A 27,032-nucleotide genomic window follows, 5' to 3' on the forward strand; every position below is an offset into this window, starting at 1 on the left:
GGACTAGGCTTGTCTGTCCACCGGCTTCTGTCTCCGCCCCTTTCTCCATTCCTCATACCCTTACAGTTTTCCATTCTTTTAAAAATTGTTTGGTCAGCAAAGTGGACTGCACTTTGCACCTGAATCAGTGTGCAGCAGACTACTGTGCAACCAGGGCTCTTGTCTTTCTTCTTCCTGGGCCCTGTGGTGTCAAAACCAAGATCACTGTCCTTTTTTTTTTTTTTTTTTTTTTTTTTTTTTTTTTTTTTTTTTTGCGGTGCTGGGGATCGAACCCAGGGCCTTGTGCTTGCAAGGCAAGCACTCTACCAACTGAGCTATGTCCCCAGCCCAGATCACTGCCCTTTTGACTAATAATCAGTGTATGTCCAGACAACAGGATCCTCGGGGCACCCTATCTTGATGTCTGTCCAGCTGACCAGTATCAACAGCTCTGGTCTTTCTTTCCTCGTGGGCCGGTCACACCTGGCTTCCATGGGCCTGGTGCTCCATCTTCCTGCTTTCTCCTACCCCCGTTTCCACTCCAGCCCTGCATTTGGATGAATGCAGCCGTCTAGTGTGTTTGCTTTTATGTGTGTCTTTGTGAGCTTCTTTGGTCTTCTGAGATTCGTCCATGTTGCTGCATGTAGGTACAGATTTTCATTCTCCTGCTGTCTGGGGTTCCACTGTGTAAAGATACCCCAATTTATTTATCCATTCTTCTGTGGATAAGCATGCCATGGTTGTTATTGTGCACTCATTTGTGTGGTTTGTAAATATTAGTTTTCTCCTCGCTGACTGTAACTTGATAGTGACAAGAACCTAGTCTACTCTCTCCTGTCACCCCACCCTCAACACAGTGTCTGATCCACGAGGGAGAGCTGTCAGCATGCTTCATGATGGGAACCCCCCCACATACAAGGTCTGTTTCAAAAATCAAGTGGATGTAAGCACGTATTCCCTTCACACTTTGGTATTAATTAAGCCCCTGTCCTCTTAAATGACTACTGTCTCTTAATGCCAATAACAATATTGAGGTGTAATAGTACTAATTTGCAGGGACCAGAAGTCTCTGGCTCTCTCATAGCAGGACCGTTACCAAGACTGGCTGCCCAGGGAAGGACCTAAGACAGGATGTTATCAGCATGTTCAAGAGATAACACCTCTCTATTCACGTATCCCTCCAACTTTCCTGGTAAAACATGCACTGAAAGAGAAAATAGCAAAAACAATCCTTTGTGCAAAATGGATAACAAGCTAATCACGGGCCTCCCAGCCATAGATCCGGGCCTTGGCAGCCCCACGCTCCACTGAGGGCTTGCTCACGTGACCTCTGATGGAGACAGGCAAGAGGAAGCCACCGCACTGCCAGGTGGGACAGACTGGCTTCTGGAAGCTGAATGCCACCACGTCCTCTTTTCGAACACCCTTTCCAGTCACACCTCTGAGTCGCACTGGAGCACGAGTTTCCCCAGGGCAGAGCTGCACCGTGGCCTGCTCACTCATTCACTCAGGGTCTCTGCAGGCGGCGGTCGCGGCCCTGCAGGAGAGCAGACGGCGCTCCTGGTCGTGTGAGAGCAGACAACACGCGGCCACCAGTAACACTTTACAGAACCTCGGAACGTGACAAGGGCTATGAAGACCGCTTCAGGGTGGCGGGGGCAAGCTGGGGCCTGGATGTCAGGGAGGAGTTGGTCCTAGGGATGCCCAGGAAAGCTGCATTCACGACGGGGGCCAGAGGCCAAGACTGCGAGGCCAGACGGGAGGTCTGGACGGGACCCCGCCCTTTGCCCTGCACCTCCCTGCCCGACGCATGGCACCCTCCTTTCCAAGACGGAGGTTCTGTCCACCAATGCCCTCCTGCGGCCCCGGCCCCAAGTGGACTGGAGTCCATGTCAGCCGCCACCTTTGCCTTTCACCATCCTGATCACTGATGTCACTCTTAGCACACATTGTTGCCATCATTAGCTCACACTCTCTCCCTTAAGGCAGCTCCGTTAGGAAAGAGGTGGTGTTTTCCTCCTGAAAACATAAAACTGAAAGGCTGCCAGACCTAGGTCTACAGCACAGCTCTGCTGCTCACCAGCTGTGTTACCTTGGCAGGTTACTGCACCTCTCTGATCTCAGTTTACCCATCTGTAAACAGAGATGAAAATACCTCATGAAGTGGTGGCAAGAAATGAGAGCCGCCTGACTGAAGGGCTCAGCACGCTTCCTAGTAACAGGCCATACGCATCTCTTTCCCTGTCCTTTCCTCATCAACAGATGAATGCAAAAGAGGGCGAGGAAAGGCAGACCTGCAATGTGACAGTCACGCGCAGCCCAGTCGGCTGCCCAGAGCCCATCTTCCCTCAACTTCTGGGAACCGAGGTGTTCAGAGCCGTTTCCCCCTGCGTCCTCCCTGGGCTCCCTGCCTCTGTGCCTGCCTCCTGTCTCTGGGCCACATCGGACCAGCGGCATCCTAACCAGAGTGGCGACCCCTCAGCCCCACCTCTGCTGCCGACTCTAGAGTCAGAACCATCCGTCAGGACGGCAAATGACACGTCTCCACGCTCCTCTCTCAGCCTCCCGGCGGCTGCCAACTCCAGCTGCTGCTTCCAGCTCCAGACAGCCGCCTCCGAGTGTCACTCTGCCGGGAAGCCTGGTGCGAGGTGGGATCACAGTCTCTCGGGACGGTGACCTTCAGGGGTTGGACTGGGACGAGGGAGAGGAGAGGAGCACAGTCCGCCCCTGTGCTGCAGGGCCAGACCAGCTTCCCGGAGCCCCAAACCTGGGCCCCTGTCCCGAATCCCCTCCACACACAGACACCTCCTAGAACAGAGGTTCAGGGAGGCCTACAGTGACACGGAGGCCCCATTGCTGGCAGAGTCCAGTTCCAAAGGCGGACAGTCAGGAAGTTCACCCGGCTAGGGAGGCATTGCCCACGCCCACACAGGACTGCTTCCTTAAACCCAGAAACAGAACAGGCCCCATTCGCACGCTGCAGCCTGGGGAAGGCATCTGAGTCCACGTGTGGGGCTTGGGGCGGTTTCTCTCTGCCTCCCTGGACCCCAGGAGCAGCAGCAGGCTGGGCAGCGGCAGCTCTGTGGTGCGGCCCCCGGTCAGAAGCCGCAGCCTCCAGCTCAAGCCTTCCGGCTTCAGTGAGCCCTGGAGCCTCCAGCTCAAGCCTTCCGGCTTCAGTGAGCCCTGGAGCAAGGCACAGGCAGGCACGGGGTCCAGTGTTAAACCAACCGGGATGGGGAGGACAGCGTCCCTGGGACCGCCAGGCCCCTGCGCCTGAGCAGGTAACCACCACACCACCTACACCTTTAACCCCCGGGCGCGCGCTGCAGCTCCACTTCACCAGCGGGTGCCGCGCCAGGTGCTTCAGAGGCACGCTCCCACGCCATGCTCACGCAACCCCGCCTGAGAAGTAGCGTCCCCACGGTAGAGATGCCAACACCATGACTTCAGCCGAACAACAGAAATTGTCACTGAAGGACACCTAACCGGATGAAGTGGCATACCCAGGATTTAAACTTGGGCTGCACACTGCAACCACAACTTCACTCACCCAGAGACTCCGGCAAACGTCCCCCTCTGGCACGTCCCCTGCTCCCCTCCCGGGGCAGCTGTGTGTGTGCAAACCACCCAGAGACCTTGTTGTGACAAGACAGGTGAGTGGACCTGTGGACAGAGGAACAGATGGACAGACAGACAGACTCCCCTGCAAGGCCTTGAGCAACGCAGCGCCTGGACACAGGGCCCCATCTCCCCTTCCCTCCCCTTGTTCCGCGCTGGGCACAGTGGCCGCCCACTCCTCTAGAGCACCACACTCTCCTGTCTCGAGGCCGTGCGCTTTGCTCCCCTCGGCCTGAAACGTTCCTCTTCTCTTCTAAACCATTTGAGAGTGAGCAGGTGTCCTCGAGAATCCCATCCTACCCCGTCGAGTGGGGCCCTTCTAGGAACGCTGGGATCCTTCCGTAACAGTCTGATGACGAGCCTGTCTGCGTGCCGTTGCCACCTTGGTGTGCAATTGCTACGACTGCAGGCTCCAACGGGAGGGGGGACGTGCCTCTGTTGTTCACCACTGTGTCCCTGGGACTCCCAGTGGCTAACCCAAACCCTCTGGCTGATCTGAGCTCACTCCCAGGTAGCCCAGTTGCTGCTGCAGGTGTGGGCTCTGGGGTCCTGAGTAGGTCAAGATAAGATGGGAACATCCAGGATCACAGCTGGATGCCGGCCCCGAGCATGGAGCTCCAGCGAAACCAGTCACTGAGGTGCCACAAGACAGCAAGATACTGAAGCAGGGCAGACTTTCGTCAGGGCTGGGCCCAGCACAGGCAGAGGAAAGCGGTAAGAACCAGGGCAGCCGAGGCAGGACCGAAACCGACCTCAGGGAGGAGGGCCCAGGAGGGGCTGGCGTTGAGAGGAGAGTGAGGACCAACGCGAAGCCAGAACTCTGACGGGGGTGCACGGCTGTCCCCGGTGGGAGAGTCGAGTTGAGATGGTGAAGTCAATCGCAGACCTGGGTCCCTGCACCGGACGCCCCATCTATCCACCGCCCCCTCCAGCCGCCATCTGTCCTCCCATCCATCCATCTACCGTGCCGTGAGCTCAGTGCTCTGGGTCCCAGGGTGGCTGTGTTCACAAACCCACACACAGCGGTGCCTTGGTGGAGCTGGCCCGCTGGCGAATGTCACCCGTTTGCTGGTCACAGCCTACACGTGGTGCCCGCTAAGGGCGGAGGATATGAACACGGCAGTCGTGATGATGCTGGTGTGTGGGAACCGGGGTCTGGTTTTGAGCCACCACGGCAGGAAACGAGAGGCTCTGCTGTGCACCCACTCTCCAGGATGCCCGCGTTGGGGAGCAAGGCTTCCATCTCTAGTTCCGGGACTACTGGCCACGAAGAGCCCAGACAGAGCTCCCTCCAGGATATGCAAGGAAGCAGGGGCCGGTCGGCACCTTTCTGCTTCTTGCATGTGGGAAGCCTCAAGGGGATCTCCGTGTACCCACTTTTCATGCCATCACGGTAAACTCAGTGACGACAGAGAGTGCCAAGGTTCATTTTCAAGGTCTGAGTCAGCATATTTTTCATGAACTTACACACTTAGAAAGGAACCTCAGAGGTTGGCCAGTTCCTCCTGCAAGGGACAGAGGTCAGATGTGGCTGGAAGAGGACATCTAGCATCTACAAAACGATTTACCTGCTTCTGGATCTTGGAGTAGGGTGTCCAGATCCACCTTTGATGAGACTGTCCTGCCTCTGAACAGCTTCTACAGCCCATCTTTCTTACATCAAGCAGTCAGTGACCAAGATTCAGTCTCTACCATTTACAATTACATCCCAGCACCTAGCCCATGACAGGATGTGTAGACAGGCGGACTAAAAGACAGAGGGACAGGCTGGTAGACAGATGAGTCAAACTTGTTTATGCCCACGTTCCATCCACTGGTCTTCATTCCGTCTTCTAGAGACCACCGGGCATACAGGGAAACCCTGGACTTTGGGCAGGAAAAGTGGTGACACTTTTGAGCTACCTACATGACCTGAGGTGAGTTATTTACAACACATTCTGAACATCTCTTGCTCCCCTCCAAGATGGAAAGATGCCCACAAAACGCCAGGTCCTGCCCAGCACTGCAGCAGCTCCCCAAGCAACCCCTGCCTTCCCGAGAGCATGCAGCACAGGAAACGAGAGAACGAGTAATAAGTCTCACCAAGTTCAAAGATAAGCAGGAGCCGAAACATACAACAGGATTCCCGTTCAAAGAACCCCTATAAATCAACACGAAAGCACGGAACAGCACAACAGAAGAGGAAAGGGACAGTAATGGGCAATTAAAAGTAAATTAAAATGGTAAATTAAAGCACAGACACACGCCCAACCTCATAAGCACCGACGAAAATGTAAATTCACAAACCAATGGAACGCGATTTTTCTCTCTACTGGACTGGGCAGACGTAGAAGGCTGATAATACCCAGTGTCAGCAGGACATCAGGACAGGGTACCTTGCTGGTGTGACTGAAAATGCGTTCAGTCTTTTGGGACAGCAATTTACCTGGCCCGTGAAAATAAGAAATGTGCGTTCCCTACCCGAGCCTGTCGACCCCTGGCTATTTATCCTGGAGCATTGTGGAGACAGCAGGTCCTTCCCAGCAGGAAATACTCATCAGAAATTGAGGGAGAGTAAGCACGAGGGAGGTCTGTGTAACAAGGAGGAAAGCCCGCACTGTGCGATCTGACTTAGGCCCAGACATTCAGTGGGTCCACGCAGAGAGGGGGGTCTCCACGCAGAGACGGTGCTGCCTCCCGGAAGCGCCCTGGATTCTCACTGGCAGGGAGAAGCTGTGTGTGCTACGGGGTAGGAGCCAGGATGCCACGCAGCACCCTGCCATGCCCAGGAGACCCTACAACAAAGAGCTATCTGGTCCCAAACGTCAACTGTGCTGCAGTTTGAGAGATGCGTGAATGTCACCAAGCCAAGCCTGAGTTGTCACCAGCCCAGAGGCATTAGGGGACACGTGCTAGGTTGGCCTGCCTGAGGATGGCCCTTCTGCTGGTACGAGCATCCCAGTCTCCCACTGAGCTCAGCTCTAGGAAGGGTGTGCCCTGGGAGCCTCACACCACCCTCACGAACCATCAAGGACACACGCGGCCCAAACAATCCGCACCACTGAGACTCACCGCCAGGACCGTCTTGGCTGTGGGAGAGAAAGAGGCCTTGAGTCCAGGGGATGTCAGTCTGGAGTTTCCCACCATGTGCCACTACAGCCTGGCTGTGAACGCAGCCCACTTAAAGAAGCAGGAGACTGAGTCCTGAATTTGTGCTCCTCAAAATCACGCTACACCATGGTCTTTTCCATTAGGCCAACGGAGGGTTTCCTTCTGCCACCAAGAGAGTACAGGCACAGATCAGGAGTTAAAGTCCTGGTTAGACCACTTGGGGGTCAGCCAGCCTCCCTTGCTGCCCGATGCAAGGAGCCCTGAATGTGAGTGGTCAGGAGCAGGCAGGTCGTGCATTCCTGAGGAGGAATGCTCCAAGTCCAGCCATGCCGCAGCTCCCAGGCAAATCCGCCCACGGAGAACAAGCACAAGGGAAGACTGGCAGGTGCCGCACTGCTTGCTGCAGGCCGGGGCTTCTCGGCTGCTGGTATTCTGGATCGGGCATCGCTTCCCGTGGGGCTGCCCTGAGCACTGCCCATGCCCTAGACGCCAGGGTCACCTCTTCCCCTAATCACCACACAGTCTAGTGGGGGCAACATCAGACGGGTTTAGGCAGGTTTGTAATTACCACTCTGGGGGAAGTGGACATCTGAGTGGACCCTGCACAGGAGGCCCCAGCTTAGTCTCCAGGATAGAACATGCTTAGTCTCCAAGCACATGGAGAATCCCAGAAACAGGACAGAAACTTCAAGACCACAACCTGGAAACCAGTTCCGTTCCCCTTCTCACCCACTCCACCCCCAAAACAACTTTTTTGGGGAAAAGCATTGTGGTCAAGGTCAATACCAATGCCCTCCACCTGAGACTCATTTTCTTTTTTTCATCAGGTTAATTTAAGAGGACACTGGCATATGGATCTATAGCAATTGATTTTTTAAAAAGATATTTAAAGTCATTATGATCTTAAGAATGAAAACAAGGCTAACCAATTAGCAGTGACGGTAGATCTGTACCTGAACAATAACTGGTCATTAAGAAGTCGCAGGTGAATAGTAGCAGGCGTGAGTGGGCAGTCATGCCCGGGAACCTTCCCACCACGCAGCGATCTGCTAGTTTCAAGCAACTCCCACAGCCTGGAAGGCCCAGGCTTCCAGAAGAAACACTGTGCCCCTCGTGCTCAGGAGCCCAGAGGAGGTCTGCAGCCTAACAGGAAGAGCACCCCCTGCAGCCTGCTCCAGAAAACCAGCAAGTGGGGAGTCAGGAGCTTCCTGTGTGCCCAAGGACCAAGGGTGGGTGGGAGGAGGGGAGGCAGAGGGGAAGAAGGGAAGAAAAGGGGAGGGAGGGATGGGCAAGGGTGGGGGCCGCAGAGTGGCTGGGTGGAGCTAAAACAGCTTTCGGGGGCGGACAAGAGGAGTGAGCAACAGGAAAGAGAAAAGAGGGAGAAAGAGGAGGAGGGGGAAGCCTTACCTCAGCCCGCAGACCCCAGCTCTCAGGCAGACAGGCGACCAGGAGAGCCGGAAGAGCGGTCCCTCTGGAGAGGGCAGCGCCCACGAGCTCGCCTGTGGAGGCAGGACTGCTCGGTGCTGAACCCCAGCAGCAGCAGGCCCGGGCAGCGAAGCCCGGCGGAATCCAACCCAGGAAACTCGGGCGTCAAGATTTTGCCGACGACCCAATCCAGATGACAGCTGGCCAGCGGGAGCAGGTACTGGGCGAGAGCCGCTCGGGGCGGTCTTCTGCCCTGCCTGCTGGGGTGGGCGCTCCTGCTGCCTCACTGAATCCCACGGCGCAGCAGCTGGCACGCGGCAGGGGCTCGGTAAAGGTGTGTTGAATGAGTAGGTGTCAGGGGACCCCAGGCTCCCGGCGGCACTTGCTCTGAGCCCTGGAACTCGAGGGGATGTTTAAGAAAAGCTGGGAGGGACTGGGCTTTTAGGGAAGGGCCGTGGCGAACTTTCTGGGGCAGAACGTGAGGGGGACATGTCTTCTCCACTTGGATTTCTAGTATTCCCACAGGCCACTGCAAAGGGGCAGCTTCAGTCTTACCAAACAGGGGACAAGACAACCAGAGCTGGCCCGAGCCTGTCTGCCTAGCATGCGACAGTTGTGAGAGGGGACGGAGCAACTGGCCTCCCTCCTGGAGGAAGTCTGGGCCCTGCCACGGTCCCTCAGAGGAGCGGCAGAGGGAAGATCACCCGTCACATCCTCCACCTCAAATCTCCTTCCCGGCAGAAGAGCCATCGGCCCAGGTCCCAATCAAGTCTACCTACCCAGCCTTATCTCATTCCCTGGACCAGCAAGACCCTGTCCTGGGAGGTCAGACTCCTCATTCTGTCCAGTCACCAGGCCAGAAGGGAGGACTGATGGCCACCAAGCGCTGGGTCACAGCATCGAGTACCCTAAGCACAAACACCAGCCTTCCTGCCAGGAGCCCTGGGACTGAATTGTTCCCCTTAGAAATTTAGAATGCTGTATATTCTATTTGGGTAGAGGATCAGAGAAAATGGAAACTGGCCTTCTCACGTAATGACAGGCTCATGCAACGTGTTGTGAGGTCTGAAACTCCAGAGAGCAGCAGGGGACCCCGTGATCGCTACTGCGGGACAGGCCTGCTGAGCTGACAGGGAGGACATCTCGGCCACTGCAGGGGTCCTGCCTGCTCCCGGCCCCCAGGATGCGGTGGTGCCTGCAGAGGGGCCGTCCCGCGCACCCTGGCACAGCTGCTGCCAGCGGGGGCTCCCACGGTCAGTTCTCACAGCACAGAGGAAGGCCCACCCCACACGCAACAAAAGCCAACGACCTCAAGGCTTCCAAAACTGCTGACCCGGGCAGGGACTTCAGGGGCGGGGGGCAGCCAAGAACCAGCAAAAAAAGAAAAAAAAAGAAGAAAGTCCAAGACAAGAGCCTGCTGACTATGATGGGAAACACAGAAAGAGAAACTCCTGGGGAAACAGGTGGTGTCTCGCAAGTTACTCTTGCTTTGGCTTTTCCAGGGGTGAAGGGGACGATGGGACGTGGTCACCCTGAGGGGGCCCACTCCAGCCATGATGAACACACTGTGATGAAAAGAAGCAACTCCAAACGCCATCTAGCTTTCTGCACGTCTTTAGAACAGGGGACACCGCCATTTAAGAGCAGGACATGCACATGGTGTCCCTGAGGCTCTGAAAGGCGCCGGTTGAAGAAAGAGGCCGCGGCAGTGGTGCCAGGCACCTGGATGTCCAGCACTTGTGCCAGTGCAGGTGCTGCCCACATCTGCACTTCAGGCACAGGGGATGGAGGATGGCTGCCACCGCAGCACGGGAGAGTGACCCTGTCGCCTCCCTCCTCAATGGAGGGGTGGGAAGAGATGGCAGGGGCTTGGGCAGACCCTGTCCCACCTGGGGGGCACTAGGCTGGAGCTGGGGCAGGAAGCAATGGCGCTGGAGCTCAGGGCCCCCAAGTCCATCCCGCTGCACTGGAGGAGACAGGCTGGAGGGCACGGTCTGGACAGGACACAGCAGGGGTCGAGTCCCTGTGCGATGCACACTCCTGGCCATGCGGCTGGACACCCGAGGACCTGACAGCTGCTCACACAGTCCATGCGGCGGTTTAGCTCTCAAGTACCAAATCCTAACAGTGCAGCTTTCAAAACAGGGCACACTGCCCACGCACAGAGGCGAGCGTGCGCTGCCCTCCAACTGCTCTGCTGCGACTTAGAACCTTCAAGGCTGAGAAGGTGTCCACCTAACGAATGTCTCACACTCCCAGAGACCCATCAGTCCCACACTCTGGACTCCGCAGCTTTCACTCCTGTGAGAATATTACTTGTCACCAAGATCAGCTGCCATGGCAGCTTTGACAGTGAGTGATGGGTCAGTAACACGGTGGGCAGAGGCCCTTGTCGGATAATGGGAACAGCCTGGTCCCAGGGAAAGGCACTCTCCTGGCGCATGGCTCCGTGGTGGGTGGCGAACTTCACAGAAGGGGCAGAGGCAGCTACGAGGCAGGAACCTGGGCATGACCCAAAGGACGTCATGCACCTGTGGAGTCACAGTGGCTTCATCTGCCACACGGGGATGGAGACAACAGCATCCAGCTCAAGAGTCGTGGCAAGGGTGAAATGGCAGTGGACGTCAGGGTGCCATGGAGAGCTGCAGGCTACCCAGCGCCAGCTCCCCTGGGCAGCCTCTGCCCCGGCCTGCTGCTGCCTGTTGGAGTTCCTGTCTCCTCGCCAGCCCCCAGGTCCCTTGAGGGCTGGGAATCGTGCTCCCCACAAGTGCGGCAGCCCACATGGAGCCCTGGATAAAGCAGAGGCTAACTCAGGGTTGTGGACACAGGAGTGTGCCCAAAGACATTCGATTACACGGGGACACGCTTCTCATGCCACTTCTAGGTTTCTCCGTAGTTATCAGCCCAGGCAATGCTCGTATAGAAGCCATAGGCCACACACCATGCCCAGCAACTCAGAGGGTGTCACACAGCACGTCCATACTGCAAGATGGGTGGTGCTCCGCCCTCCCACTGTCCCTCCTTCTGCAGACAGATGTCACTGTATTCATAGCATCTGCTGGGAGGGGTTCTAGTCTCCCTCCAGACTGAGGTCAGTGAGGGCAAGCTCAAAGTCAGGCTTGGGTGGCCACTGGCTCTGCGTGCTTGGCAGTATCAGCTTCATCACATGAATAACCACACAAATAATCACAAGAAAATAAACATCCTTCCTGTTGGAAAGGCAAAGCAGTGACAGAGAACAACAGGGGCACCACGTTCAGGGGAGGAAGAGAATTTGATGTCGCCTCCATTTGTCACCCATGTTGTATGCTGGGCTTTCCCAGGAGCCTGGGCACTGCAAGAACGGTGGGGGCTAACGTCGCAATCCTGAGGGGCTGAGGGGCTTGGCGGCATGGGACAGGGAGTCCTGCGGAAGACGACAGTAAGAGCCAAGGCAAACGCTCCTGCGGCTTCACTGGCACGCAGCACAGGCGCCACGCTGGCTGGAAAGAAACTCAGCAGACGGCCAATGCCCGCCTCAGCCCACGGCTGGTTCTCTGGCCCACCCTGCACCCAGCAGACGCACCAGGAAGGACCAGGCAGGAAGAGGAGGCAGCAGCCTCAGCCTCAGAACTGGCCTGTCCCCCAGATCTGGACTGTTGTCTGCTGGGCCAGAGGCTTCTCACAGCCTGCATTTCTACCCGTGCCTCAACCATTTCATCTTTCTGTGCATGAGGAGTCCCACTTCTCTGCACAGCTACACACCAGACAAGCTAGGGCGAAAGGACAGGTAAGCCACCTTAAGAGGAGCACAGAAAGACAGGTTGAGAAACCCAAAGTCCAAGGACATCACCATTCTCCAAACCAGGGGGGCCCCACGCCCCTGCCAAGGCCTGCGATCTGTTCTCAGTAGAAAAAGTAACAGGTCTTCCTGTGGCCCCCACACTCAGCTGGACAAAATCTTCAGACCACCCAGCTCTGTGATTTCCTTTAGTGGGGCAGGGGCTGTGGGGGGCTCAGGTATGGAACAAGTCTTCCTTGGGTTGCCACTATTCTTCTCGGCCAGGACCACACCCACAGCCCCTAGGAAAGAGAACTTATTCTAGATGAAAAAAGTTTTGCTGAAACACAGCAACCCTCCTTACAGAGGAGACCTAATTACTTCTCTATGCAAATGGAACACTGTCCAGGGGCCGGCGTTTCTGGTAGCTAAATGCAAAGGCTGAAATTAATCCCACAAACACGATGGAACTCCAGCTGTACTTAAAATAACTGTATTTTTCAAGGGGAAAAGTCGGAGGGCCCAGAAAATGAGTGAACTGATGTATATTTCACACCAATTCAGTGGCTATAATATTTGCTGAAAAATGAAATAGGGGCCTGTTTTTTTTTTTTTTTTTTTTTTTTTTGGGGTGCTAGGGATCGAACCCAGGGCCTTGTGCTTGCAAGGCAAGCACTCTACCGAGTGAGCTATCTCCCCAGCCCCAGGGGCCTGTTTTAAAGTCCAAGATGCCTTTACAAACATGTGGGTTGGATGCTAACGCAGACCTCACACTTGCTTGGAAGTCAGGGTATTTGGAGGATAAGATCAAACATGTGCAAAGTATAAGCCAGAAATGTATTAATTGTAAATTTTACTGCCACATGGAAGTGACAGAAAATCAAACCATTTCTGTGTATCAACAGAGAGAGAAAGAGAAAACCTGAGCAAAAGAAGGCAGTAGAATGAGTCTTGTTGTCTTTTCCATTTCCCGTGTGGCTGCTCCTCATTCTGACTCTGGCTCCCGCCTGCTGGTGGCCCAGCACAACAGGACCCAACACAGAAGAAACAGGCGGGAACTCGGAACTGGGAGCTCCTGGTATCAATGCCACTTTTGTTCTGAAGTTGGTCAGGTACTGCCATTGCTTACCTCTGGCAGTGGCTAGCACACACCTCGGCCCAGGGACACAGAGCACAAGCCTTTCTTACTAATCACGCTCAGTCCAGGCAGTGGACGGCGCTCCTTGCCAGGACCCTTTCTACTAAAATTAACCCCAGACCTCTTCCACAACACCAGCTGCGAGAGCTCAGCAACCAGGCGGCATGGGTGCCGAGTTTCCTCGGCATTTAAGCGTACGGTTTCTAAACCATCCTCCGGGCAGCTTCCAGGACCGGATGTTGCTCAAGCAAGATGTCCTGAGGGGGCGTTCCCAAGAACTCCGATGGCCAGAGTCCTCACCATGGACGAGCATCTGCTTCAACGACTTCCCAAGGCAACACTGTCTCGGCCTGGCTGGGGGACTGGAGGGTTTGATGGTGTGTCCATGCACTGCAGAGGGCCCAGAGTGGTCAGTCCCACGGGAAGGTCCAGGCTTGGCTGCAGGTGAGCCTTCTACCCACCATCTGTTCAGAATAAGGGCAACTGTCCCAGTTGTTTTTAGATTTTTGTTTTATACCAGGGATTGAACTCAGGGGTGCTTTACCACTAGGTCACATCCCCGGCCCGTTTATTGTTGTTTTTCAATGTAAAAGGAAGTCTGTCTTGTTTTTTATTTTTTAAATTTTATTTGTTCTAATTAGCTGTACATGACAGTAGAATGCATTTATACACTTGGATAGATCATACATAAATGGAGTGTAATCTCCATTTTTTTTTGTACATATTGCAGGATCACATGGGTCATACAGCAATACAAGTACGTGAGGTGATAATGTCTGTTTCATTCTACTATCTTTCCTTCCCCATTCCCCTTCCCCTCCCTTCACAGATTCTAAGTTACTTGGGGCCTCACTAAATTGCTGAGGCTGGCTTTGAACTTGAGATCCTCCTGCCTCTGCCTCCAGAGCTGCTGGGATTACAGGCATGTGCTGCTATTTCCAGAATTTTCTTGGAAACTTGATCTATCCCTCAGACAGTAACACACAAGCTCTGCACATCAGTCAGAAATTGCTATTTGGGGGCAGGGATTGTGGCTCAGTGGCAGAGTGTTTGCCTAGCACGCAAAAGGCACTGGGTTCCATTCTCAGCATCACATAAATAAAGGCATTGTGCCCATCTACAACCAAAATATTTTTTAAAAATTGCTATTTGGACTAAAAACAAAAAAGGTCTCTAGACAAGGGACAAGATGCTTCTCTGTGTCTTTGTTTCCTCATCCATGAGATGGGGATAATGAGAGTCTCTCACCTTGCAGGGCTGCTGGGGGGACTGAGTGAACTGTTTTATAAAAACACGCATGAACCAGCAGAGGTAGCTACAGCTTGCAGCTATTATTTTCATTATTAATCTTTAATCACAGTCTATTCATTCTTTCATGTCCCCACATAGCAACATCCTTGATTTTTTGCTCTTTTCACTATTGTTTATTTAGTGTTTTTCTTTAAGCTGACTCATTTCCTTTCTACCTAAATTTATTTTAAAAGGGAATTGTACATCACCTTGGCAAAGGGAAAAATAGAATTGTGTCATAACTAGAAGGCAAATATAAAAATAAATACAACAAAAGCAAAGCAACATAAACTCAAGCCTACTGCTGGTCACAGCGCCCATCCCCAGCCTGCCTGGGGTCCTAAGATGAAGGAGTCAGAGGCACAAAGCAGAGCCCTTCTCCAGGTACACGGGCGTCACAATGATGCTGAGGGGAGGGACCTCTCCCTGCAGGTCTGAGGGCTTCCAGAACCTTCTGTGCAGGGGGCAGTTCTAGTTCTCACTCTCCAGCACAAAGGCACCAGCACATGTGTGTTAAGTGCCTAAAATGTGGCTCGTGTGACCAAGAGACAGATCCTTCACTTCGGTCTGCTTTAGTTTAGACCTCAACACTCGCACATGCTGTGGACCGCACACTCCTGAGAAAGCCGCACGTCCGGGGTCTCCACACCAGCCGTGTTCATTTGGGGGTTAAGCCCTTAGTTTCCTTGCAGGGAGATCTTGTGACATTAGGCAATGATTTGTCACAGGGATGTAACTGAGGTTTGTCACCATAGTCTTCATTACTGCTTAGTCAAAAGTCCTAGGTAGAGATGGCTTTTCACGCTCCTTCTGAGGCACCGGCATTTTCTTGTCGGCACCGGAATTACCCACGTTACCCAGGTTTCTGTTTCTCACACTGGCCGCCAGGAAGCTCTCAGGAATGTAGAACTCCGTAAGAACAACCGTGGTGGATCCTGGGACGAATACATAGGTTTTCCACTTTTCCTTTTAAACTCTCTTAATTTGTATCTTATGAGACCTGATATTTTTTCTTCTCTTTTTTTTTCATCCTTTTCTGTGTTTCTCTAGAAATTATCTTAAATCTTTTAGAATTAAATAGCATGCATTTTTTTAAAATCCTAAAACAAATAATGTCCAATGGTACCAGTATTTAAAGGAGTTACCTGCTAGCTAGTATCAGTTACATAAAAAAATGGTGTGCAAAGACTACGGAAATACTTCCAAACATGCTTGGATTTTGCTATTGAGGTGCCACCCAGATATCATTAGCTAGAAAGAGAACCATGTGTGCAAGAGGTCCCACGCCACAGCTCCAGCCTCTGGAGAGGCGTGGGCTTAGGCTGCTCTGGGTGATCAGGGAGCTGCCGGCCCGCGGCTGCTTAAATCTGGACCACAGCCTGGTGTGCTGGCTGAGCCATGCCCTGGAGAGCGCCGGAGACAGTGAAGGAGGGGAGAGAGCGGCTCTAAGGCCGCTGTGGCCACTGTGGAAACAGTCGCCCAGGCAACGGCATACTTTGCTGTGTCTGTCTCACTTCCAAGTTGACTTTCAGATGCTAAGAACTGCCAGGTCACTTCATGGGACCAGGAGGGAGCAGACACTGAAAGGTCAGGGAGAACTCTCAAGGGATAGCACATTTTAGTTCTGCTCTGGGATAAAGCTGCCTGCTTCGCCAGGCAACACCTCCCAGCATCCCAATGACTGCAAAGCAGAACCTGAACGGCACGCAGATGACCCACTTTGGGTGGGTTTTTTATTTTGTTTTTGTTTATTTTGCTTTGGGATAAAAAGAGAAAGAGGGTATTTGGAAGTCTGTCACATCTGATTCTCTTTTTAAACCAGAGCTGAGAGCACATCATCAACGCTCAGATTCTCCCAATACTTATTAAAGTGCGCTGTGGCCCGGCTGAATGTGTAAACTATGACTTTCTCATTGTACGTGCCAGACTCTGGCTCATCTGTCCATGAGATCCTAAGAAAGACGCCCAAGTCACGCTTGAATCAACCAGGGCAATCATCTGAGCAGGCAGGAAACGGACCACCTATGCCTCCTCTCACAGCAGTGTGACCGGCAAGTGCCAGTCACCTCCACTTACAAAGAAACAAGATTTACTTAATCCACGGCTCCTGTGTGCAACTGCAGCGCTCCTTTTCACCATCCTGTTCCCTGGGGAGAGGCCATTCGTGCTAAGAAAAATAGCAACCCCACCAGGCTTCCACAGAGCTCATGGGAGTCAGAACTAAACTTCAAAAAATCACTCCATGAATTACTTCTGCTTCCAGCAGAAGCAGGAAGCAGCTCAGAGTCGGTGCTGAAACAAGCGGTTCCAGAGTAAGTGGACACAAGACGCTGAAGTCAGGATTCAGGGTGAGAAAAAGCCCAGAAGTAGGCAGGGCTCAAAGAGGCACCAGGAAATCGGGAGGAGGAGGAAAACTGGGGCCCTTCTGACTGCAAAGTCACTGCCAAGGCAGAGAAGGGTCCGCAGGCCTAGACACCCACGTACCCACTGGGGACGGCCACCTCCACTGCAGAGGAGCAGAGACGTCCGTAGTCTGAGCTGCCAAGCATCCTCTGCCCTTCTGTTGAGAACAGTGCCTAATTTTCTTCTGGGCCTCCGCCTCTCCCCATTCTCAGACACGAGGTCAATGTCAGTCCCAGCATCAGTGACAGTACATGAGCCACATGGGGCCAGCTGTGGAAGTCCATCGCCCAACCCCAAGGTTCAAGAAGGGACCTGAGGTCCAAGACAGACCAGCAAGCTGTGGCCCAGGATCTCACTGAAGCCTGGTGCTCCTGGCAACCCCACCAGCCACCTGGCTGAGCAGCAGGCTCCTGACCCCAGACCAGGGTGCCTGGGGCCTGGGCGATCCCAGGACTCCTCAGCCGCCATACAAGTCAACAAATCCCCACTCCTGCTCAGGCGGCCTGAGCTACACTTCAGCAGCAGCCACACTGGGAGGCGCGACTGGCACAGGGAACCTCCCCGGGTTCCTCCTTGCTGGCTGAAGGCCACACACCCCCTCAGGGCGGCGGGAGGGCTGTGTCCTCCTTCCTACCATAGCACCCCATCCCCAAGAGGCTAAGCACCCCGGCGTGGCTTAACAAACAGGGTGTGCCTGAACACCCACGCTTACCTGATACACGTGGAACGCATTCGCTGCTTTGCCGCGGAGAAACACCGACGGGATCCAGACGTTGATGAGCGCCCGGTTAGATCTGACCAAGAGAGAGCAGAGTCGGCCTTACGCTTACAAACTGACAAGCACAGACACCAGGCAGGAGGCCATTTTCTCCCCTAAAATCCTGCACAACTAATTGATACAACATGCACTGCTTAACAATGAGCAAAGGGACAAGTTCAAGTCCCACCCTCAGCTCCCAAGACTAGTTTTAATATATAGACATATGAATTTATAATACATGTTTTATATTGCAAGTTCGTTTTTTGAAATGAGAAAGAGCTGCCCCTCTGTTCCTGCATGCTGATGGACCTTGGCCTTCAGATGACTTGGCCTAGGGTGTATCTGAAGATCAGGCTCCACATCGCATAGGGGACAGCAATAGGGAACTAGAGGAAGCCGTGCAGAGGGACACCCACAGCTTTGGAGCACACCTGCCTCTTCGCTGCCCTGACCCCCATTTCAGATGAGACTCCACGAAGGAGCTCAGGCTATACCATGGCTGTGAGTGACAGTTCCTTGGGGCAGGAGGGATGACAGAAAGAACAAATTGGAAAACCAGGATGCCAGGCACAAATGCGCTCTCTTTTGACTTTCCCAAAGCCACTGTGGATGTGGGTCTCATGAGGCAAGATTGCTATTCAAATACATGACCGTGGCTTAGCTCAGTGGTAGAATACTTGCTTACAAAAATAAGGTCCTTGGTTCCATGCCCTGCATCTCAAAGAAAAAAATTCAAATACGAAATCATTTACTGAGCACCTATAACACACGGCCTTATGTTTTTGCCTATATTTGCACATCTAATCCTCATGTGGGTATTTAAGGTAGAGTCATAGGTTATTCTGGTTATGTGACAGTTTTGCTGATGGGATGACTTGAAACTTGGTTTATGAGTCACTGGGTACACAGACAACCCCCACCACATTTTTACCCTAAGTCCAAATCCTGCAGCGCTAAGGCGGCCACTGCTGCTCAGACTTCCCCAAGCTCCCTAGCAGCTGCTGGTACCACTCTGGATAGCACCAGCTCAGCCTCCGTCCAGAGCTGTCCACCGGGCTCACCTTCCCTCCCAGGAACTACTCAGGAACATTCACCGGCCTCCCGCCATGGGAACACCACTGAGATGCCGGCGATGGGAGACCCCGGGGCCTCACATCTGCTCGAGCTCTGACTAGAAGACCTCTATTTACATATAGAGAATCCCCCTTGCAGCAAGGGGTCCTCCTGAAGCAGCACCTCTTCTAAGCTCCCAGCTGAGGCAGTGCCCTCCCTCCTGCACCAAAGAACCCTGCTCATGGTGGGTCCAGGGCACACAGGGCAAGCTGTGATTCTCAGTCTTCAGCTGAGACTGTGCAGCTAACGACGTTCAACCCACAGAGGTCCCAACGTCGTACCAGTGCCCGCGGCATGCCGCCGTGGCTTCTCTGTCAGTTGGGGAGAGGGCAGGAAAGTCACCAACACTCCGCTTTTCTTTTTTGTTGTTACCAGGGATTGAAACCCAGGGTGCTCTACCACTGAGCCACATCCCCCGCCATTTTTATTTTCTGAGGCAGTTTCACTAAGTTGTCTAGGTTGGCCTTTAACTTGTGATCCTCCTGCCTCAGCCTCCTGAGCTGTGATTTCTACTTTTCAAAACTTACTCATGTGTTTTGCAGCTTGGCACACATGGTCCATCCTAAGAATGTTCTGTGTGCTTGGGAAGTTTTCTTCTGTTGCTTGGATCTGCAATGTCTCTAAAGGCTTCGCCCCTAGCCCATGGGCCTGGTGGGCCATCTCCAGTCACCAGGAGAACCATGAGGACTGTGGGATCACAGCCTCTGCCTCGCCCTCTTTGCTTCCCAGCTTGTGCCCTGCCATGTGTTCCTGCCACGATATGCTACTTCATCACAGGCCCCAAAGCAACAGTTCCACCCAATCATGGGCTGAAACCCCCCAAAACTGTGACCAAAACAGACATCTTCTCTTTATAAACTGATTACCTCAGTTATTTTGTTACAGTAACAGAAAACTGGCTAACACATGTGCATATTCTGTTATTATTTGGCAGAGAGCTCTACATACATCTGCTGTGTTTACCTGGCTTAGTGTTGTCCAAGTTTTTTATTTCCTCACTGATCTCCTATCTAGTTGTCCTATCTATTAGTAAAAATGAGGTCCTGAAGTCTCCAACTATTATTGTAGAAGTGTCTATTTCTGCCTTCTATTTTTATATCCCGTGTTTTGGGGCTCTGATGTTAGGTGCATATGAGATTCATGTTGTTATATAGAAATCATTTAATTGCCATTGCTGTGTCACCAAGGGCTACTAAGGTCTGAGGAGAGTGGATGCCAGGTGGGTCTGGGCCAGGCTGTGGGGAATACTGAGAGTCTGGCAAGCTGAGGAGAGGCTGAGGGGGCTTCAGGGAGGGGGTTAGCATCTGAGAAGAACAACCTGCCATCTGAGAATACCCATCGCCGAGAGGTGTGCGGGGACTGGGTTAGAACACGGCCTGGGCCGAGGAAGTGGTGTGGACGTGCGGGTTAAGTGAGGAAAGTGGTGATCCTGGTGGCGGGGGAGCAAGGGGCTACCAGGGTGGCACCAGGCAGCGTGTGGTGCGCAGGGAGGGGAGAGGACTGGAGATGAAGTCAGAGGTCAGCGAGGGCCTGCTTTGAGGAACATGGGAAGGACTTTCGCCCGCAGCAAGTGTTTGGTAGACGTAGTCCAACGAGGACCCCTGCTCACAAACGACTGGTCTCTGAGAAGGCCCTCCCTCCACAGCTCTCCTCCAGCGGCCACTCTACTAGGCTCTTCCTGCCAACGGCCACCCACAGGCCCACGGGAGGCAAACTCACCTTGAACTTCGTCCTTCACCTCCTCGCTCTTCCAACCTGACATTATCCCCCTCCCAGAGCGGCCCCCCAGCACTGAGGGGCCCTTGGGGCCCTGGGATTTTCCATTATCTCACTCAAATGGCCACCACCACCCTGCAAGGTCGGTACCAGGAGCTTCACCTCAAGTCCCAGAGAGGTTCAGGGCCTGGTATTTCAAAGCAGGTCTCCTGGCTCTGAAAGAATGTTCTTTCCCTCTTCCTTTAGAAGGGGCTTTCCCTGTTTGATCCCCTCTGAGGGGGCGGCTGCACTTTCTCTTTTTCTTGTCTTCTTGGTTTTTGAGACAGAGTCTTGCTCTGCTGCCAGGCTGGCCTCCACCTCCTGGGTTGAGTGAGGGAGGCTGAACCTTCCTCAGCTGTGGCCACAGTGAACAAGCAGGACTCAGCATACATCCAAATCCCCAGGAAACCTGAACAGAAATCATCTCAAGACCAACGATTTCTTTAGGGTATCAAGAGGCAAGTGGAACCAGTCGGTCAGACATCAGGGCTGTACACTGACTACCAGTGGCTCCAGTGACCCAGGAGATGCAGATACCAACACCCACAGGGGCTGCACAGATAGCGAGCTGGGTGAACTGGGACAGAGTGAGACCAGAGCAGAGAGGGAGTGCAGCCAACCGCAGCACCCAGCCCTGGGTGAAGGGCAGCTGCTCCCCAGCCCCAGGGACCGGGCGTGGCCTTGCAGGCACAGGACTCAAACTTTCAAAGGAAACTTTAAAAATTCAAAATTTTATGTGTTACCTTCCAAATCTGAAATTTCAGCCAAGAAAAAAGGTTTTGAAATACCTATGAATGACATAAAACACACCAGAAGGCACGGGCTGCAGGAGAAACACCCTCCGTGATGACCGCATTGACCTTGTGTGGGCTCAATGGCCATTTCTATTCCCCCTGGGGTCTTCTCGACCTGAGCCTAGAGGAGAGTCCTGTTTTTCAAGAACCCCCTCATGAGTATATGCTGTGGACTTACATTTCGAAATCCGACAAACTCTGGTCTTCGGATGTTTGACTCAAATCTCCAGGCACCTACCATCAGGAGAGGAGAAAGGAAGAGAGAAAATGCACGCTGGTTACCATGGTTTGCATATTCACAGACGATTTCTGCCTCGCAATGATCCCTGAACATTTCCCGTTCAGAATGAGGTGAAGAAGCAGTTACTAGAAAATAGTAAGAGATTTTGTGCAGGGATGGTTGGAGACGATGTTGCAGTAATAAAAATAAGCCACCATGAGTGATCTCAATTATCTTTACAGGAAAAGGACTGCTAATCCTATTGAGATAATCACAGGCATGTAAAGCATGTAATTTGGGAGCTATAAAGGGCTAATTAGGATCTGAGATATAAGATATCAGACGGCGACAGGGAAAATACCCATTGTCACCATGATGGGCATTACAAAGACATGTGAACACAAAAGGTCAATGTCTACGCTGAAATGGCCCTGACCTTTCCCCACAATGATGAGTAAATTCAGGCAGGACCTGGGGCCCTGTGAGAACGTGACCGGGTGAGAGAAACCAGACTTTGAGGCATGATGATCCCCAATGGGACTGCCCAGGGATTCTGATGGAGGGGAGGGTCCAGCCAGCACTCAGCAGCCCATGGGATCCTGAGTGAGTCCCACCCTTCCAGCCGTGGCTCTGCCCCAGGGAAGTCGATCCTCAGGGCTGTCACAGGATTCACAATCATTCTGTAAAACAGGTTGCAAAGTGCCTGCCACTAGTAGATGCTCAATAAACAGTGATGTTATTCCAATACCCAGGGAGTGAGCTTCCTTGAGAAACTGAACAGGCTAGGGACGAAGACTAAGAGGAACCCAGTGGAACTGGGAAGGGTGTAAGGTAGTGAGGGGAAAAGAGAGACCCTTGATTTCACACCTTCACCTCTCAGGGCTTCGGATTATGCACAGTCCTGCCAATCTTTGTAACAACCTCAGCAAGTAGGTTATCCACCCACTTTACAGATGAGGAAAGAGAGGATGCATAATTTGCCCAAGGTCACATCTAGGAAGCAGACAGGAACCCAGGACTGTACGACTTCAGTTTCCTCCATTGGGAACCCTCAGCAGAGAGGAAAAGCCAGCTAAAAGGCAAAGCTTGAAGTGGCTCTGCCCGTGCAGAGGGCTGGGCACAAGGCAGCTCTCCCTGAAGAGCTGGTTCTGGCTTTGAGGGCGGGAGTGCAGTGTCTAGGGAACCTGGGCCCAGGGGCAGGCCCCAGCCCCAGCCTCAGCCCCACCTCTTCCTGTGTGGCCGCCATTCAATGCCTTCTCTGCACGGTACTGTTCTCAACCGAGAGGTGGGCATGCCAGAAGGTTGTCCCGAGGACAGAACCAGTCGGTGGGTGTAGGACACAGGTGGAGCCCGTCATGGAGAAAGACCTCTGGAGAAGGCAGAGCGCTGTCCTTCACCCTCCAGCAGTGCGTTCAACAGCCTGGCCGGCCAGCTCAAGGGGTGCCCTTCACCCTGTGCATGGCTGCTGGAGGGAGAGCCGCCCAGGTCCAGCCCTCCAGAGACGTTTGCCTGAGCGACCAGCCTGGGCTGCGGGCAGATGTCCCCGTGACGGTGCTGCCCAGGGACTCCTGCAAAGCAGCCAGGAGATGCCTGCCTCGCTGCCCAACAGGCCCCAGCTTCCCAGAGCCTCACAGCCCTTCCGTCCACGGATCTGCTGGGCTGGGTGTTGGTGTCACCCTGCTGCTATGGTGACTACCCCGTTCCTACAGGGGCTGGAAGGAGGTGGAATGGAGGAAACGTGCAGCTGCAGGAACCAGATCCAAAAAATAGCCACGTCCTTTGACCCAGGAGCCCACAGACAAAACCAGCCTATAAGAAACTCAAAGACACCAGCCAAAACTTATGTCAAAGATCATCCCTCTTTCCACTCTTAAAGAACTATAAAAGATTACAATCCAAAGATCCAGCTACAGAGAAGTGGTCCAAGGAGTGATGATGTCCACATGAGGGCAAGGTTAAAAAAATTTTAGATGGGCTTTGCATATGTGTGTGTGTGCACATGTGTGCACATTCCTGAAGGTACAGACCTAAAAGTAATTCTGGAAAAAATACGTAATAAGTAGGAAAAATGACTATCACTAATAACAGATTACAAATGAGACTAGGAGGAAAAAAGACCATTTTTAGTTTCCTCTTTCCATAAGATTAAAAAAAAAAAGTATACCTTGAATTACTTTAAAAAATGTAAATGTGCTTCCAAAGAATGTGCTAGCTTTCCCTGCCATTTTGAAAAGATCGCTAAGACAGATCAGTAAATGAAGCAAAAGCAGGGAGCAGATTAGGGCCAGCATGCTGCCTCGGGGGCAGACATGGAGAAGTGACAAGATCCCACTGAACCGGTTTCTGCATCAAGAAGCTGTAGACGTGAAATCTATGATACCAATAAAAGGGTGTCGGGGCGGAGCCTGGGCACGCAGCGCTGGGAATGAGGCTATTCTCTCTTAACGACATCTGAGCTGTGAAATAAGTTTAAAAAATGTCATACAAATGTATCAGCGTCCCCTCAAAGAGTGCTTTTGATAAATGTTTCATGGACTAGACAGAAGCTCTCGTCTCTGTTCAAGACAAGCAGCTAGAGACTGCGAATGCCCAGTGAGCCCCCAAACTAACTCCCAGGGTCGGCAGGTTAGGGTGAGATACAGTCAGACGGCGCAGTGGCTGCCTCGGAGAGGGAAGCCAGGTGACGATGGCGGCATCTGAGAGAGAGGCCAGAGGTGACGGGGCCACGTCTAGGAGAGAAGCCAGACGAGGACGGGCCTGCCTATGAGACGAGTCTGCAGGTTAGAATCTGAACTTTCTGCACTTTCTATAGCCGAGTGGCCGCAGGCAGACACACATCTGGAGCCAGCTTCGCTGCAGGTCACGTCATTAGGTAAGTATTCTTCCTGCATCCCTCTCCCTCCCCAGGCACCTCACCAAGACGCGGAAGCCAGACAGAAGAGGCTTTGCCTTCACGTCACTGAGTGGGATGGGAAAGGATGAGGCCAGGGTTCTGTGTCCATGTGGCCTTCCAAACACCACCCACTTCCCTGTGCACCCACATGAAGTCCAGGAGAAAGGGGACCACAGGCAACTCTCAGTGACAGCTCTTCTGAGTCTCCCCTTGGCACCTGGGGCTGGACAGGCTCTGGGCATGGTGTGAGGACTAAGGTCAGACTGGAGGAGGGACAGGCAGGCTCCGGGGACACCAATTCCCTCATGATGCACAAACACCCGCTCCTCTGAAGCAGGTCACAGCTCCAACACAAAGTGAACAGAGCTTGTCCCCAGGGCCTTGCTCACAAGCACCTCTGAGTGCAGGCACCCCACCAAGCAGAAACAGGGCAGCCAAGGGGCGGGAAGGAAGAGAGAGGGCGGGCGTCTCACGCACAGACATCGCTTCACAATTACAAGCAACGAAGAGCTTCCTCAGACGGATCCACTGGAGGTCCGGATCAGTTTCCCCTCGAGGCTGCTGGTTCTCTGGGAATCTCTGAGGTGACCAGTGCACGGATCTGGGGCCCAGTCCTTCTGAATCAGACGCTTTCTCCCGACTCTGCAGCCTTACTGGGAGCAGCACACGGTGTGTGTCTACCCGCGGGCCCAGGAGGCCACATAGAAGAGAAGCTGGGACCTGGCGAGCCTCTGCGGGGCACGGGCCAGGTTCCCTGGTAACAGCAGGGTGGCCGTAGCAGGCCCGGCTCACTAACTATCTTAAAACTGCCCCTCTTGGCCGTGTGACCAGAATGGCACCAGAGCTCCTCTGGAGCCCACAGCCGACGTCCAGGAAGCTTACTCGACCTCACATCCCGGCCACGAAAGAAGGGCGGGCCGAGACTGTGCTGTAGGAGAAACCAGCTTCCTACTGCTGCTGACCACAATCCTACCTACCACCTCCTGAAACCTGGGGGTCTCAGAGGACTCATCTTGGGGACACGGCCTTCTCTTGATTCACCTTCCACACGGCACTAAGTGGTCAGCAGCATGGTATCTTCATTTGCTTCTTGCTGACCCCACAGAACAGGCAGCGCCCCCTCTGCCCGTGGCTGTAGCTGGGTGCAGGGAAAGCAGAGCCCAGTGCCCCTCCCGGGGTGGACACCGCCAGCACTGCACGCGCGAGGACGTGGAGTGGCAGGGACCCGCGGAGAACCCGCCCCGGCTGCGGCGGCACTGGGGCTCCACCGCCCCCCGACTCAGGCTTCCCTGGGGCTGCGGGGCTGGCGTGGGCCACGAGGGCAGCTCCCTCACAGGCCGCAAGCTCCAACGCCCATGTCAACATGGACTCCAGCACCGGCTTCCCAGCCGCCCTGACCATCACTTCCTCAACTTGGGAAGAGACTAGAAGCTCTGCCAAAGATGCAGGAAAGTTCACTGCCTAATAAATGCTTAGGAAGCGGGAGAAAAGAGGAGGGAGGGGGTAGGAGGGACATCAGCCAACTCCTGGAATCCATGGACGAAAAAGCGTGCTTCCTCCCGTGCGTGCATCAGGACGTGGACAGGGCTGGGCAGGCCTCCCCTCCTCGGAGCTGCCCTCAACTGCAGCCCCCAGCTGTCACCCAAAGGCTTCCTGCTGAGTGACTAACCCTAACCCTCCCAGCAGCCTGTGGGCAGAGGGCTCGGTGTGAATAAACCTAGCGGGAGGAGTGTTGTCAGGGACTCCGCTCAACCTCCCAGCCAGCTCAGGAGCCTCAGCAACTTCAAATGCTCAACTTTGTGCAGGTGGAGAGGAAGCAGGAGGAACGCTGCTCAGTGTCCGTCTACATCGCAGTGGACAGCCAGCACCAACAGCCGGGCGACCGAGGACAGGGTCTTGGATGTCCCGTCTGTGCGGCTTCAGATCACTGTGCCTGGCGAACACCGTATGAAGCAGAAGCACTCAGCTGAGCCCAGTCAACACAGAATCACCTAAGAAAACAGCTGTGGTTTTTCAAGGGGTTTTGTTTGAGTGCCTGACACAGCAGCAGACGGCCTGCAGAAGTCGCTGGTGAGAAAGAGACAGGACTCGAATGCAGGTGTCGGCCCAGAGAAGAGCACCCACAGCCATCTCGCCACACTGCCCCTCGCTCAGAGGCCCCTTCTGAGCACTTGGCCTCCGTGAGGAGATGATGGAACCCAAATCGGTGTTGGGGAAGCACCTCCAACAGGGCGGAGCAGACGTCCACAGGAGAACCACTGGCCTAAAACTCTAAGCCTTTTCACTTTTTGTCACTGCAGGATGGCTCTGGGTAGGTCCCAGGCCTGGAGGGCAAGGCCAGACCTGGCCCAGGTCCTCTCTGACCTCTGCACACAGTCAGCCCCCAGACTCTGAGCCGAGCGCAGGAGTTCTCAGGGGCAGGGCTGTTCGGAAGCTCTGAGCTCTGATCCCAGGCTCCTGTGGACGCAGAGAAGTCACTTGGCATCAGCAAGCCCTGGTTCCTTCCCCACCTATCTCGTGCCACCCTGCCTTTGCCTCCCTTTTAGAAGCGAACAACACAGGTAAGAGGGGTATGACCAACAAGGATGGAGTACCTGCCATATGCCAAGGACTTCACCTGTGTCCTCACCCTGACCCTTATGAAGCCTGTATGGCCAGTGTTGCCACAAGCTACCAGTCCCTCGCGTCCTCACCCGATCTTCCCCTCAGGCCACCCTCTGCCATCATGCTCGGCTTGCAATCACTCCATGCTGATCTGTGGCCCACAGCCCCTCTGCAGTCAGGGAGTCCAGAC

The 27,032-nt window shown here is 53.9% G+C and overlaps 1 protein-coding gene across 3 annotated transcripts in view; it reads right to left on the bottom strand.

The window, feature by feature from the left end:
• The window catches only part of Snx29 (sorting nexin 29), a 394,118-nt gene that overhangs the window by 78,668 nt on the left and 288,418 nt on the right, over positions 1-27,032 (bottom strand). For all 3 annotated transcript variants that reach the window (XM_047532903.1, XM_047532904.1, XM_047532905.1), the window contains 2 exons: positions 21,304-21,359; positions 17,416-17,497 (listed from right to left, as the gene is read on the bottom strand). In XM_047532903.1, coding sequence (XP_047388859.1) covers positions 17,416-17,497; positions 21,304-21,359 — 138 coding nt within the window. The remainder of the gene's footprint in view (positions 1-17,415; positions 17,498-21,303; positions 21,360-27,032) is intronic.

Source organism: Sciurus carolinensis, chromosome 18, assembly GCF_902686445.1.
Source record: "Sciurus carolinensis chromosome 18, mSciCar1.2, whole genome shotgun sequence".
NCBI lineage: Eukaryota > Metazoa > Chordata > Mammalia > Rodentia > Sciuridae > Sciurus > Sciurus carolinensis.